This window comes from Trachypithecus francoisi, unplaced genomic scaffold, assembly GCF_009764315.1.
Source record: "Trachypithecus francoisi isolate TF-2019V2 unplaced genomic scaffold, Tfra_2.0 Lachesis_group8, whole genome shotgun sequence".
Classification (NCBI taxonomy): Eukaryota; Metazoa; Chordata; class Mammalia; order Primates; family Cercopithecidae; genus Trachypithecus; species Trachypithecus francoisi.
In genome coordinates, this window is record NW_022681473.1 from 46,631,384 (window position 1) to 46,646,603 (window position 15,220).

The window sequence follows — 15,220 nt, forward strand, 5'->3', positions numbered from 1 at the left end:
ACTAGTTCTCAGGAAATAATCTTTGGAAAAAGATCTTGGAGTTGGGAATGACAATAATGTTGTTCAGTTAACCTTTACAAGTATGGTTTTCAGGCCTGTATAAGGGTCACAGTTTTATTTTCAGAAAAATGTACAGAAAACATTCGTAGACAACCACGAAGGGTACTTTTTTTTAACAGATGTGGTTTTGCTGTGTTGGCCAGGCTGGTCCCTAACTCCTGGCCTCAAGTGATCAGCCCACCTGGGCTTCCCAAAGTGCTGGGATTATAGGCATGAGCCATCGCACCCGGCCTTAAAATTGTTTTTAATTGTTACCGGCTTCCAGAGGGCAAAAGATCTCAAAAATCTGTGTTCCCTATAGTGACAAACTACCATTGCCTCTATTCAGTTGGCAAATAAATTTTACATTCACATATAGAATGTTACTTTCCAATTATGATTAGCATTATCAAATATATAATACTTTGGGACTTATTATAATGGAAGTGGTACCAGTACAACTCAGTTGACTATTACATCCTCTGCTATTAGTCAATAATATCCCTTTTAGAAAAAATTGTTGGCCGGGCGCGGTGGCTCAAGCCTGTAATCCCAGCACTTTGGGAGGCCGAGACGGGCGGATCACGAGGTCAGGAGATCGAGACCATCCTGGCTAACACGGTGAAACCCCCTCTCTACTAAAAATACGAAAAACTAGCCGGGCGAGGTGGTGGGCGCCTGTAGTCCCAGCTACTCCGGAGGCTGAGGCAGGAGAATGGCGTAAAACCCGGGAGGCGGAGCTTGCAGTGAGCTGAGATCCGGCCACTGCACTCCAGCCCGGGCGAAAGAGCAAGACTCCGTCTCAAAAAAAAAAAAAAAAAAAAAAAAAAAAAAAAAATTGTTGCAGGGTTGCCCAAGAATAGCCTAATATTTCCAAATTAATATAATAACTAGTAGCTTTATGACTTTATATCCTAATATAATGAATTAACCAAAGTAGTCACTGTTCAAGGTTTATTGGGGTAAAGTTTTAGTTGGTATAACACTTGGATAGTTGGTTGTATTGTTTATATGTAGATCTTTTTATGTTATATGGTAATGTACACTACTGATATATATAGTTCACAAAATAAGCTCCTTTGGAACAATTACGCACAAGACATACGATACTGGATTTATACACTGGATCCCAGGATGTGACTGACTGAGAAAAAATGTTGGACTAGGCATGTTCAGTGAAGGAGCCAGGAAATTATATAACACACAGTAAACATCCACCTGGCCCAAGGGGCAAATGCAGCATGTACAGAATTGGCAGTGGTGCATCAGAACTATTTCACACTAACCAGTTTAGGACTACACAAGATTAATACCATCTAGCATCAGGATATAGCTGTGGATTTCACAAACCATTCCTATTTCTAACTTCAGGAGTTAATGCTTTTCCCAGTCCATCTTAAAATATTACTGCTTTAATTACAGATCAGATAAAAAGGACAACATGCACAACCTCCAACTAGAATCCTGTTGTAGCCTAGACAGTGAAATGCTATGACATCAGAAGACTTTAAAATTGCAGCTCTTTTTGGATTCCCAAAGTGTATCTGCACTCTTCTTCAAACGGGCCTCTTCCTCAGGAGTCAGAGTCACCTTCACAAGGTCTGAGATTCCATTCTGTCCCAAAATGCAAGGAACACTAAGGAAGACATCATCCTTTATTCCATAGAGACCCTGAAGACGAAATGAAAAAAGAAAAATCTTACATTTTGTCTATGCATTCTATGGTTTCTCAAGACTTACAGTCTCTATAATTATAAAGCATTTTTTTTTTTTTTTTTTTAGGCAGAGTCTTGCTCTGTCACCCAGGCTAGAGTACAGTGGCACAATCTCAGCTCACCGCAACCTCCACCTCCAGGGTTCAAGTGATTCTCCTGCTTCAGCCTTCTGGGACTACAGGCGTGCGCCACCACACCACACTTGGCTAATTTTTGTATTTTTAGTAGAGACGGGGTTTCACCATGTTAGCCAGGCTGGTCTCAAACTCTTGACCTCAGGTGATCCACCTCTTGGCCTCCCAAAGTGCTGGGATTGTAGGCATGAGCCAGAGCCCAGCCGCTTTTTTTTTTTTTTTTGGATGGAGTTTTGCTCTTGTTGCCCAGGCTGGAGGGCAGTGGTGCGATCTCAGCTCACTGCAACCTCCGCCTCCTGCGTTCAAATGATTCTCCTGCCTCAGCCTCCCAAGTAGCTGGGATTACAGGCTTGTGCTACCACACCCAGCTAATTTTGTATTTTTAGTAGAGACAGGGTTTCACCATGTTGGTCAGGCTGGTCTTGAAATACTGACCTCAGGTGATCCACCCCTTGGCCTCCCAAAGTGCTGGGATTACAGGCATCAGCTGCTGCACCCGGCCCTTTTTTTTTTTTTTTTTCAATAGAGACACTATTTTTTCGATAGGTCTCACTATACTGCCTAGGGTGGTCTCAAACACCTGGGCTCAAGCGATTCTCCTGCCCTTGGCCTTCCAAAGTGCTGGCATTACAGCTGTGAGTCACTGCGTGTGGCCTAATTATGAAGATTTTAAAATACAACTTGAGGCAGGGTGCAGTGGCTCACACCTGTAATCCCAGCATTTTGGGAGGCCAAGGCAGGTGGATCACGAGGTCAGGAGTTCGAGACCAGCCTGGCCAATATGGTGAAACTCCCGTCTTTACCAAAAATACAAAAATTGATTGGCCACTACTCTCCAGCCTGGGCGACAGAAGAAGAATGTCTCAAAAAAATAAAAAACTTTGATAGGGAGAAATTCCTTTCCAGGTTTTCAGTTATGACTTAATGAATAGTATAAACGAAAGTCATTAAAAATAGTAACAGAACGCTAACTTGAATATAATTTCTATTTTCCCCAATGGAAAAATAGTTTATTTCTTTTACAGTCTTCCACCTACCTCAGCATAATTGAATGAGACTTTTTTTGTAGTCAAATTATCAAGTATCTATGTGTTGAACAGGCCTAGTGGACATTAATCCTAAAGCTCAACCATTTCTTTCAAAAAAGGAAAGCTGTGGGTCCATTAATTTATTTCACTTTAATCAGTAATGGAAGACTTGTATTAATCTTTCTCAGAAGAATCTTTGTAAAAGGCCAGGAAAAAGCATTCAAATACAGTGTATCACTACACAGACCTACCTTAATCATGGTGGAAACTGGGTGCACTCGCCTAAGATTCTTCATTATACTCTCTGCCAAATCTGCTACAGAGAGTCCAATGGCCCACGATGTGTAGCCTTTGAGTTTGATCACCTCATAAGCACTGGAGGGTAGGAAACCATAGGTCAGGGGAGAAAAAGCAGGGTGGAAGAAAGAAAGAAAAACAAAGTTTTCATTAACACATGTTTTACAGTAAATAATGCCAAAATGTTGCATTATACCAAGAATAACTCTTGCACATGTACGCTAGGGATATTCATTAACAGTACTGTTAGTAACAGCAAAAACATGACAATCTTTCCAATGTCCTCCAACAGAAGAATGGATAAATCATGGTATACTGATACAATGGAATATTACATAGGTATCAAAAAATAAACTATAGCCACTTGTAAAAAAAAAAAAATGGGATAATTCTTAAAAATATAATATTGAATTTTAAAAAGAAATCCAAGACAACATAGCATTCTTAACTCAGGATTATGTCAAGTGGGAGCATGAGGGGGACAGAGGGATAGCTGGGGGAAAGAACACAGAATCTACTTATTTCCAAACACCAGCGGAATACTAAATTCTGATTCAACAATGTTATTTGACAGATATCATCAGTGTTTCTTTCTTGAGCTGGGTGGTGGGTTCACAGGTTTTATTTAATTAAACAAATACAAACAGGAGGGCCTTGCTTGACTAATCATGAGAATATGTCATGAACTAAAGATTATGATTCGTTTTTTAATTCTATAGACCACACAGGACCACAAAGGTAAATAATGCCACCAAGTTGAAAGCTTCCCTATTTCAATAATTTTTTTTTCTTTTGAGACAGGCTCTCACTCTGTCACCCAGGCTAGCAGGCTGGAGTGCAGTGGCAGGATCTCGCTTCACTGCAGCCTTGACCTCCCAGGCTCAGGCGATCCTCCTGCCTCTCAGCCCCTTGAGTAGCTAAGACCACAGGTGTTCACCACCACACCTGGCTAACTGTTGTATTTATTGCAGAGACAGGGTTTTACCCTGTTGCCCAGGCCAGTCTTGAACTCCTGAGCTCAAGTGATCCTAGGGTCTTGCAAGGTGAAGTCCATTCTTTTTTTTTTTTAAAGAATGTTTTTATAGTATGATCTTAACAAAGCTTAAGAAAACAAGTTTTCTCAGCCAGGTAAGGTGGCTCATGTGTGTAATCCCTGCACTTTGGGAGGCTAGGGCGGGCAGATCACCTGAGGTCAGGAATTTGAGACCAGCCTGGCCAACATGGTGAAACCCCGTCTCTACTAAAAATACAAAAATTAGCTGGGCATGGTGGTGAACGCCTGTAGTCCCAACTACTTGGGAGGCTGAGGCAGGAGAATCACTTGAACCCAGGAGGCATAGGCTGCAGTGAGCAGAGATGGTACCACTTTACTCAAGCCTGGGCAACAGAGTGAGATGCTGTCTCAAAAAAAAAAAAAAAAAAAAAAAAAGTATGGTGGTTCACACCTGTAATCCCAGCACTTTGGGAGGCTGAGGCAAGCAGATCACGAGGTCAGGAGATCAAGACCATCCTGGCTAACATGGTGAAACCCTATCTCTACTAAAAATACAAAAAATTAGCCGGGTATGGTGGCACATGCCTGCAGTCCCAGCTACTCAGGAGGCTGAGGCAGGAGAATCACCTGAACCCAGGAGGTGGAGGTTGCAGTGAGCCAAGATTGCGCCACTGCACTCCAGCCTGTGGGAAAAAGAGAGATTTTGTCTCAAAAAAAAAAAAAAACCACAAGTTTTCTCTCTAACAAAAAGTTCTCAAATGCAAATGCTATTACAATTTTAACCTTTCAAATAAAAACAGTAAATGTTAATATTCTGTGTTGCCAAATTGAAAGATTACCTCTCAACCACCTGCTTGTGAACCTCTTTCCACTGTTCCTTATCTTTATCAGTCCCTAAATCTGGGTGCAGAGTCTTCAGGGAGACACCAGCAACATTCATTCCACTCCATACAGGCACTAAAAGAAACAGTACAGACTACATTTATTTTCATGTACCAACAGATTAGGAATCATGATTCATTTTTCTAACTCTTATCTTCGGAGGAGGAATACTCAATTTTGGTAGATGGTCAAGACTACTAAAGTAGTCATTACTCACTTTTAGATTAGATTTTCATTTACTTACGTTATATAAAACTAGGAATTTTCACTGTATTCTAACCTGTTTCTCTGGCCAATTGAAATGTTTAACCGACGTATATTTGAAATACAAAGATAGTATGAGAACATAAGGGGGGTTTTCTTAGCATACAGAACCAAATCATAACATTTTTCAACTGTGATAATAATATAACTTCTGTGCACTCCATTTGGATTTGCTGACATTTTCAGGGCCAGGCAGTACAAGTCAAGTATAAACAGCTGTGATATTAAATGACTGAAGTCATCCTAAGAACTATAGTCTTAAGATATCCACGGTAAGAAGAGAAATTTCATTCCCCATCCCCCTATCCATAAAATGCCATATAAAATGGCAACAATCTTAACAATTCTTAACATATAATTATACAAAATACTAGGTTTCAGGAAACCATTCTATCCTACTGAATGGATATTTGATTAGGCTCTAATTGAATAATACAATGCTCATTGACTTTTTATATAATCTTTTCAAAAACAAAAAGAAAATAACTTATGCTTACCACTGGAATCTCCATGTTCCCCAAGGACCCACCCATGACAGCTTAATGGGTGAACTCCCAGCCTTTCCCCCATCAGGTAACGGAATCTAGCTGAATCCAGATTGCAACCACTTCCAATAACACGGTTTTTGGGAAAACCACTTATCTTCCAAGCCACGTAGGTCAAGATATCCACTATGAAAAAGGAGAAAATAAAAGTCACCCATTATCCCTCCCCATACACAAAAAGGTATCCTTACTATGAAGAAAACAGTTAAGCAGATACTAGGTGATCGTTAGATAATGATAGGCTACTCCAGATATATGGCTTTGTATGGATCTTGATATTGATCATGGCTAACCCGTAATTTTGTTAATATTTTTTAAGCCTCTATACTATGTATACCAAGTCCATTAGTATTCAAAAAGTATAGTTTTGGCTGGGCATGACAGCTCACACCTGTAATCCCAACACTTTGGGAGGCTGAGGTGGGAGGACTGCCTGAGGCCAGCAGTTCAAGACCAGCTTGGGCAACATAGCAAAACCCCATCTCTACAAAAAACCTTAAAAAACTAGCCAGGCATATTGGTGCACACCTGCAGTCCTAGCTACTTAAGAGGCCGAGGAAGGAGGAATCACTTGAGCCTAGTAGGTCAAAGCTGTCATGATCATCCCATTGCCCTCCAGCTTGGGTGGCAGAGTGAGATGTGGTCTCAAAAAAAAGTATAGTAACAGTTTTATGAAAATAAACTGTGTTTCAACTAAGAGACAATTATGGGCCCGAGCACAGTGGCTCACACCTGTAATCCTAATACTCTGGGAGGCCGAGGCAGATGGATCACCTGAGCTCAGGAATTTGAGACCAGCCTGGGCAACATGGTGAAACCCTGTCTCTACTAAAAAAATCAGCCGAGCATGGTGGCACGTGCCTGTAATCCCAACTACTTGGGAGGCTGAAGCAGGAGAATTGCTTGAACCCAGGAGGCAGAGGTTGCAGTGAGCCAAGATCAAACCACTGTACTCCAGCCTGGGCTACAAAGTGAGACTGTCTCAAAAAAAAAAAAAGAGAATAGCAATTATTCACAAACTTATCCCTTATCCAAGATCTTGGGCAGGTAATTTTAAGCTCCAACTACATTTAAAGGCATTGTATTCCCTTTAATGTTTTAAAATTAATTATTAAAAAAAAAAAAACACACACAAATCTCCTTAGAAGGGAAGTGAAACATGAAAAATAAATTAATAAATATGCGTGGCTGGGCACAGTGGCTCATGCCTGTAATCCTAGCACTTTGGAAGGCCGAGACAGGTGGACTGCTTGAGGCCAGGAGTTCAAAACCAGCCTGGCCAATACTGTGAAACCCTGTCTCTACTAAAAATATAAAAAATTAGCCACGCATGGTGGCAGGCGCGTGTGATCCCAGCTATTTGAGAGGCTGAGGCAAGAGAATCACTTGAACCCAGGAGGCAGAGGTTGCAGTGAGCCGAGATTGCGCCACTGCACTCCAACCTGGGCTACAAGAGCGAAACTCAGTCTCAAAATATGTATTTTTTAAATAATATTTTAAAATATTAAAATAGATATATATATACACACATATCATATACTATCAGTTTTACTATAGCTTGTCAATTTTTACGCAGTTAAAAGGCTCACCTGGATTTGAAACAATAAGCAACTTGCAGTTCGGGCTATATTTTACAACATTAGGAACGATGAATTTAAAGATGTTCACGTTACGCTGGACCAAATTAAGACGGCTTTCTCCCTCTTGTTGACGTGCCCCAGCCGTGATAATGACCAGCTTGGAGTTTGCAGTTACACTATAGTCTAGAGAAAAGGGAAATGACCAGATTAAGGCCTTTAGAATAAATTTTACCTAAGCAGCAAAAATTTGTTCCGTTAAGTGCCCCGCAGACCTTTCTTTTTGTTTTTAGAGTTTTATCATTATGGTTTCTTAAATGGAGGAAGAGCATGTCAATACCTTCCTTGTATTCTAGTTTTAGTCAAGTTGTAACGTTATGTAACTACAATTAGGGGGAGCTGGAGGGAATCAAGTTTATTATTTGATTCTCCTATTAATTTTTTATATATCCTCAAAATTTTTGTTACCTAAGCTCAACGTTCACACTTTTCCATACTCCTGTTTTTACTTAACTCGTGTCCTATCAGTCCAGGAACAGGCAATGTGTGTGTGTGTGTGTGTGTTTGATGGTGGTGGTGGTGGTGGTAGGGGGACTTATTTCTAAGCAGAGACAGCTTTATACTTAACAAGCATATTTTGCTTCTAGATACCCTATGGCACAAGAAAGTTAAGCCAGCAATGAAGGGAGTTGCCCATTAGCGAGGTGGCCAGTGATTTTCAGGTACAAAAGTAGACACTATTTGGGCTCACATTCAGGTTTCTTGACTGGTGCTGTTAAGTGTGAAAGGGTCAAGTCAAGAATACTGGCTGAACAGGGTCATTTATTTACCCTATTCTCAACTTTGTGTTGCGCCTGTGAAAGGATGTGGGGGCAAGAAAGTAACACAATGTGGTTAAATACAGACCTAAGGTTTAAGCTTTACTCATTACATTCTAATTCAGGTGGTTTCCATAGCATGGACAAATTGGATTTCTATTTTAAACCATTTACTAGAAATTGAAACTTTGATATTCACAGTCACCCAAGTGGAATTGTTCCCAGGCTCTTGTACTCTGCATTTAAAACAAAATCTTCACAGAGCTAGGATTTCAAGCCTGATAAAGCATTTAAGTCTAAGGCTGGGCACAGTGGTTCACACCTGCAATCCCAGTACTTTGGAAGGCTAATGAGGGAGGATCACTTGAACCCAGTGGTTCAAGACAGGCCTGGGCAACACAGTGAGTCCCCATCTCTACAAAAGTAAAAAAATTAGCTGGGCATGGTAGCATGCCCTATAGTCCCAGCTTCTTCGTGAGGGGGAGGGGGTAATGAAGTGGAAGGAGGATTGCTTGAGCCCAGGGTTCGAGGCTGCAGTGAGCCATAATTGTGCAACTGCACTCTACCCTAAGCAACAAAGAGAGACCATCTGAAAAAAGAATTTAAGTCTCATGGATTATAATATAAACTTGTTGAAATCAACCTTTCCCAGAGACAATCTTTGGTGTTCTAAGGAAAAGGCTGCCATGTTGGAGATCCATCATCTCTCCCTTCAATTTGTCTTCGATGACATCAACAAGAGCAAGTTCATCTGCCAAGTCCTAAAAGACATAAAATATTTAGTTAAATGGAAAATTGCCACATCTAGATTTTAAGAGAAGCATGAAAAATTTCTGTATTTCTGGCGTAGGAGAGTTCTGTTACTTTATTAGCACAGTATCAAGATATACTTCAAAGTAGAGGGCACCCCATTTCAAAAGCTGACTTACAGATTACTCCATATGTAGATAGCATTGACCCTCTCTCCAGCCCTGTCTCCCCACTGAAGCAAGCTCTATAGGAGTTCCACCACTGCAGATGTGGAAGCAGAACACTGGACTGGCAGTTGCTAGAATAACTTCCAATTATATAAAACTGCTCTATCTACTCTCTCAAATTCCATCCTACACACCAATGTTAGGTTGTTATTCATTTAACTAGGTGATATTGACCAGTATCAAGACTTGAAATCAGCAAATATTCTGGCCGGGCACAGTGACTCACATCTGTAATCCCAACACTTTGGGAGGCCAAGGTGGGTGGATCACTTGAGGTCAGGAGTTCAAGACCAGCCTGGCCAGGCCAGGGGCGGTGGCTCACACCTGTAATCCCATCACTTTGGGAGGCCCAGACAGGCGGATCACGAGGTCAGTAGATTAAGACCATCTTGGCTAACACGGTGAAACCCCTGCCTCTACTAAAAATACAAAAATTGGCCGGGAGTGGTGGTGGGTGGGTGAGACAGGAGAAAGGCATGAACTCAGTCAGCAGAGCTTGCAGTGAGTCAAGTTCGTGCCACTGAACTCCAGCCTGGGCGACAAGGTGAGACTGCATCTCAGAAAAAAAAAAAAAAGACCAACCTGGCCAATATGGTGAAGGCCTATCTCTACTAAAACTACAAAAATTAGCTCGGTGTGTTGGTGGGCACCTGTAGTCCCAACTACCCGGGAGGCTAAGACAGGAGAATTGCTTGAACCCGGGAGGTCAAGTGAGCCAAGACCCTGCAACTGCACTCCAGCCAGGGCAACAAAGCGAGATTCCATCTCAAAAAATTAAAGTTAAAAAGTCTGATTTCCATCCATCTTTCAGAGATGGAATCTGAACTATTCCCTGGTTGATTCCATATATGAACCAATACTAACAGTTATGGATAAAAAGGTTTGTGCAGTGTATAATATTGGCAAAAAATATCCTTATAGTTGCAACTCTAAAAGTTAATAGTTGCATTTCAGGCCAGGAGCACCAATAACAGCTTTAATACAAATGGATGTGGTCTATCATTACCAAATAAGTTATTCGAGCTGCAGATCTATCCCTAAATCATCTACAATATAATGAGTGGCAGTTATTCTTCTTACCCACACCTGAGCCAGAGGCCATCACAGAGAAAATCCATAGGCGGTTTGTAGGTGTGAGGAAAAGAGCATCAATTTCTCATTAAGTGGGTAAGGAATAAAAGTTTGTGTATTATGTGGCCTTTCCTAAGAACATATGTAGAGTCACCTGTGTTGTTACAAGGCCTTTTCATAGCTCATTTCTGCCTTTAGTCCCTTCTCACTTGAATCCATTTCTATTCAGAACCCAGAATTCATTTGTATTAGAAACTCCACATCTGAACTGCAGATTTTTTTTTTTTTTGAAATGGAGTCTCACTGTCGCCCAGACTGGAGTACAGTAGTGCTATCTTGGCTCACTGCAACCTCCACCTCCCGTGTTCAAGCAATTCTCCTGCCTCAGCCTCCCAAGTAGCTGGGACTATAGGTGTGTGCCAGCACACCCGGCTAATTTTTGTATTTTTAGTAGAGATGGGCTTTCATCGTGTTAGTCAGGATGGTCTCCATCTCCTGACCTCGTGATCTGCCCCCCTGGGCCTCCTCCTAAAGTGCTGGGATTACAGGCGTGAGCCACCACGCCTGGCCTCAGACATTTTCATGTTGTAAGCTGCCTCAACTTCTTTTAAATATAAATCAGGTTTCAATAGTGTAATAAGGAGTGCTTTACTCACAATTTCTTTTTCTAATGAAATTTTAGTTCCATAATTGATAACAAAATTGCTACCCAAGGCACAGGGGCAATGAGGTTTGGGTAGGAGAACTTAAGATTTCCCATATAATTTTATCGTATGTGTCATTTTCAATTCAAAAATCACTTTAAAAGAATTTTGGCTCATTTAAAGTCATGGACCCTTCCTTTTCATCGGTAGTCAATCCATGCATGTTAATACAGAATAATGAATTTTAGGAACTGGGTCTCCAGCCTGATGACCTTTGATTCTTTTTAATTTCAGATACACTTTTGGTGTATCATCATATTTCCAAAGTTTGTTTCACAGAAAGTTATCTGAATGAGTGCATAAAGCTAAATATTGTTATATGAAACGTAATAATACAATTCTAGGGGCAGGAGTGGGGGCAGATGACGGGGTCAAGGTATGGGCGTCCAGTGTGGTAGATTCTCACTTACCTTCATTAAGACACTGATGGCACAGGCCATGCCAACAGCACCAACCCCAACAACTGTAATCTTATTCTGGGGAGTCTGTTCTTCCTTTAGAAGATTATGAATCAGCTGATCCTTGAGAGTTGCCATATTGGACTTGGAACCAAAAGGAATCTATAGGGGGAAAAACATTTAGTGTCACTACATCCCCTTTAATGTTTGTTAACCAAGAGATTTTTTTTTTAAGCGATTTTACTTCCTTCGGGGGTATTTGCCACTATAAAATCACAAGAGATGACTAAAAAGGGAGGGGAAAAAAACCTAATGGTTGCTAAAGAGAGTTGAAAGGCCTAATGACAGGGTCGGTGAAGAGTGAAGGCCCATACCTTAGCGTGGAAAAGGAATATCGACGTTTGGGTGTAAGTATAGCCTCCTGAGGGCTCACCCATTGCGGTTGACTAACCCCAAGTGGGGCTGGCCTTTCCTCAGACAAGATCACTTTGAGCCACTCCTGCTCCTACAGCAAGGACACAGCCAGGCTTCAAGTAAAAACCAGAGGTATGTGCAGAAAAGCCATTAACTGCCACAAAGCTCGAGCCCAAGGCACCGAATCGTGCGGTGAGCCGCGCGCATGCGCGCTTTGTGGTTCTCCGTGCTCCGAAAGGTGGGCGGAAATCAGACTAATAGCTGTGGCTTCAGACCGCCCCGCTTTCACGCCCCGCCCAAATCCGGAAGATGGGCGGGCCCAGGAAACACGTGTGCGTGCGCATGCGCATTACAGAGCGCGGGGGCGAAGCCGATTACCCTAGCGGCCTCCGGCCATTGGGAAGCGGGCAACGGGCCAGACGGCAGAAGCCTGAGAAGCCCCGCCCGCAAGCAGAGGCAATCTGGAGCTATCCAGCTCAGTGAGACGGAGTGAGCTGGGATTCAGACTTCAGACCTAAAGAAATGCCCCGAAACAGACGCGAGCAACGTGAAGCCTAGCTGGCAGCCTCCCAGGCCTGGCGCGCAGTCAGCGCCAGACTTTAAATCTCAATACTAGAAACCAGGGCCTGTTAACCAACCCAGAGGGAGGCGCACGGTGTGGCTTCTACAGTGATCCTTGTTGCAAAGGCCTGTCAGGCCCAGTATGAAGAAATTGTTTGAGTACAGGGAGTGTAGAAATAGCTGCAGAGGACCTGAGGCCTGCAGCCCTAGAGTTCATAGCTACTTGATGGAACCCTCGAATTCTTTCCACCGTGTTAATCCAACCCTGCACTGCATTCGCTGGAGGGAATATCACAGGCTGCATCCCCAAAGTATCACGTCTAGTTTTGACACCACTCCAAGGGGCAAAAACCCGAGAGGACCTCTAGGCAGGCAGCCCAGAGCCACCAACCTGGAGTCGGGTCTCTCCTTACAAATCACTTCTATTTCTAGACAGCCTTGTAAGGTTTCTAGCCTGGCAGGGGGAAGGGAGTTCCTGCGGACACCTGCTAGCTTCACTAACGGCCCCAGGATCCAATGCTACCTTCAATGTAGGAGCGGAGGTGGGAGGGCATGGGGTGAGGGAAGGGTGCGTCCAGCGGCGAGAGACATGCAAAAACGAGTTCTACTGCTCCCCTCTGCCGCCTACTCACTGGGAACTTAGAGATCCCTGACTGTCTCCTAGCTTTAGGTCTCCCCGTTTGTTAAAGAGTTGGTACCGGCGGATCCTACTCAACTGAATGTCGTGAGGTGCGGGAGGGCTGGCATGCTGCCTGCTTCATCTTTGCATGCGCCGTGCTTTAGCGCAGCCCGAGATACACCAGTAGCTCCTTAACAAATGCGCAAAGTGTGCCCTATAATCTGCAGGCAGCAGCTGCCCTCACGCAGCCCACCTCTCGAGCGTCCCAAGAGAAAAATGCAAGCCGGGTGGTATTCAGCCGCTTTCCGGCTTCCAAGAACCCGCCCCGGACAAGCTGAGGCTTTTTTGGCTCTATGGGCTCCGGGAACTGGACCTCGAGTTTTACACTGCCCGCCGATTTCGAGCCCAGCGGCATCGCCCCCACCCTTAAGGCCTATCATCTCGTTGTTCCGCATCCGCCCGGGCTTTCAACCCCTGGTTGGGTGTGGCCACCTCCTCGGTTCCCCAGCGCTGCCAGAAGCCATGGTTCCCGCTTAGAGCAAAAGCAGAGCGCGGCGAGCTCCGAACACATGCGTGGTGTGCGCCACCGCCGAGGTCTCGGGGCTACGCTTCTGGGGAGCAGGTCCTACACCTCACGGGAGTAGAAACCCCTTCGCGAGCAGCGGAGGCCAGCAGAGCCAGAGGCAGTTCGCTCTACGCGCCATCCCAACGGCGCAGTGCGCGCAGGGCCCTACCGTACCGGGAACGCAAGTCAGGCGGTCGTCCGGGACACGCGGCAATGAGATCCGGAATCGGAGGCAGTGGCTGCAGCACTCTGAGCGAGCGCTGGGGGGGCCTTAAGTGGAACAGCTATGCTGACGTCAGCGGGGGGGCCGGCGGACGTGCGGGAACCCACGTGTGGGTCGGGCTGGGGGTGGATGCAGAGCCAGGCGGGGCACTGGAGAGGCCCAGGCGGCGCGCGCAGCCGGACAGCCGACCCGCAGACTGCTCCACGTGCACTGGAACTTCTAAGTAAGGTGCTGCCCTCCAGCCACAGAAGCCTGGGTCGGAGCCATGAGCCTGAGTCGGGACGACCTTCAGTTTCCTCATCCATGAAACCTGGGGAGGTTACTCTCAGGAAGGCTTGGATCTGTTTATTCTTCATCCCTGTTTCTCAGTGTCCAGAACAGCTTCTGGCTCGTAATAGGCACTCCACAAATACTTGTTGAACGAAAGGAAGAAAGTGCCTAGCAGTCAGTCGGTCTGTTCTTGCCTAAGTCGAGTGACCTCCAAAACTTGACGCTGCTTTTCCCTCTGCTGCTAAGCCCACCAGCTCCCCATTCACAGTGAAGCCTTGGCCTCTCAGGCCTTGCAGGGTGACTCAGTTCTTAGTCTGCACTTCCTAATGCCCACCCCACTGGCATCTCATCTCAAGTCTCAGCCATACCCAAGAACTGTCGGTGGTTTGTTTTTTGGTTTTGGTTTTTTTGTTTGTTTGCCTTGGTATATTTCGAGACAGAGTCTCACTCTGTCACCCAGGTTCCCTGCAGCTTGACATTCCGGCTTAAGCAATCCTCCCACCTTGGCTTCCCGAAGTGACTGGAACTACAAGCGCGCTCACTTGCCCTGCGTTTTTTTTTTTTTAATTATTAAAAAAAAAAATTTTTTTTTTTGAGACGGAGTTGCTCTGTCGCCCAGGCTGGAGTGCAGTGGGGTGATCTCAGCTCACTGCAACCTCCGCCTCCCGGGTTCAAGCGATTCTCCTGCCTCAGCCTCCTGAGTAGCTGGTATTACAGCCACGCGCCACCACGCCCAGCTGATTTTTGTAATTTTTAGTAGACACGGGGTTTCACAATGTTGGTCAGGCTGATCTCAAACTCCTGGCCTCATGTGATCTGCCCGCCTCGGCCTCCCAAAGTGCTGAGATTACAGGCTTGAGCCACCGCGCCCAGCTCAATTGTTTGTTTTCTTATCATACTTACCTCTGGGCCTGTATTATTGCTGATTCCATTGCCTAGCCCGCCCTCCTCCATCTGTAATTTGTACCAGTACTTTCCCACTGTGGGGTATATTATGAAATATATTTGGTAAGCCCTTGAATATGCCAAAGTTTCCTGAATTTTCTGATAGGAGTGTCTTTTGTTATTTATTAAGAGCCTCTTTCCCTGACTTAATGTTAATAAATTAGGAGTCTTAGATCGCCT

At 44.3% G+C, this 15,220-nt stretch overlaps 1 protein-coding gene across 2 annotated transcripts; it reads right to left on the reverse strand.

The window, feature by feature from the left end:
* Positions 1-979: 979 nt before the first annotated feature.
* LDHA (lactate dehydrogenase A) lies at positions 980-14,018 on the reverse strand. 2 transcript variants are annotated; one of them, XM_033207807.1, is made up of 8 exons: positions 13,777-14,018; positions 11,456-11,605; positions 8,937-9,054; positions 7,488-7,661; positions 5,851-6,024; positions 5,047-5,164; positions 3,168-3,291; positions 980-1,710 (listed from the first exon to the last, which is right to left on the reverse strand). In XM_033207807.1, the coding sequence occupies exons 2-8, from the start codon at positions 11,579-11,581 to the stop codon at positions 1,537-1,539; spliced, it is 1,008 nt and encodes a 335-aa protein (XP_033063698.1). In that variant the 5' UTR covers positions 11,582-11,605; positions 13,777-14,018; the 3' UTR covers positions 980-1,536. The 2 variants fall into 2 exon arrangements, with proteins under 2 accessions (XP_033063698.1, XP_033063697.1); XM_033207806.1 differs by lacking the exon at positions 13,777-14,018 and adding an exon at positions 11,818-12,152.
* Positions 14,019-15,220: the final 1,202 nt, after the last annotated feature.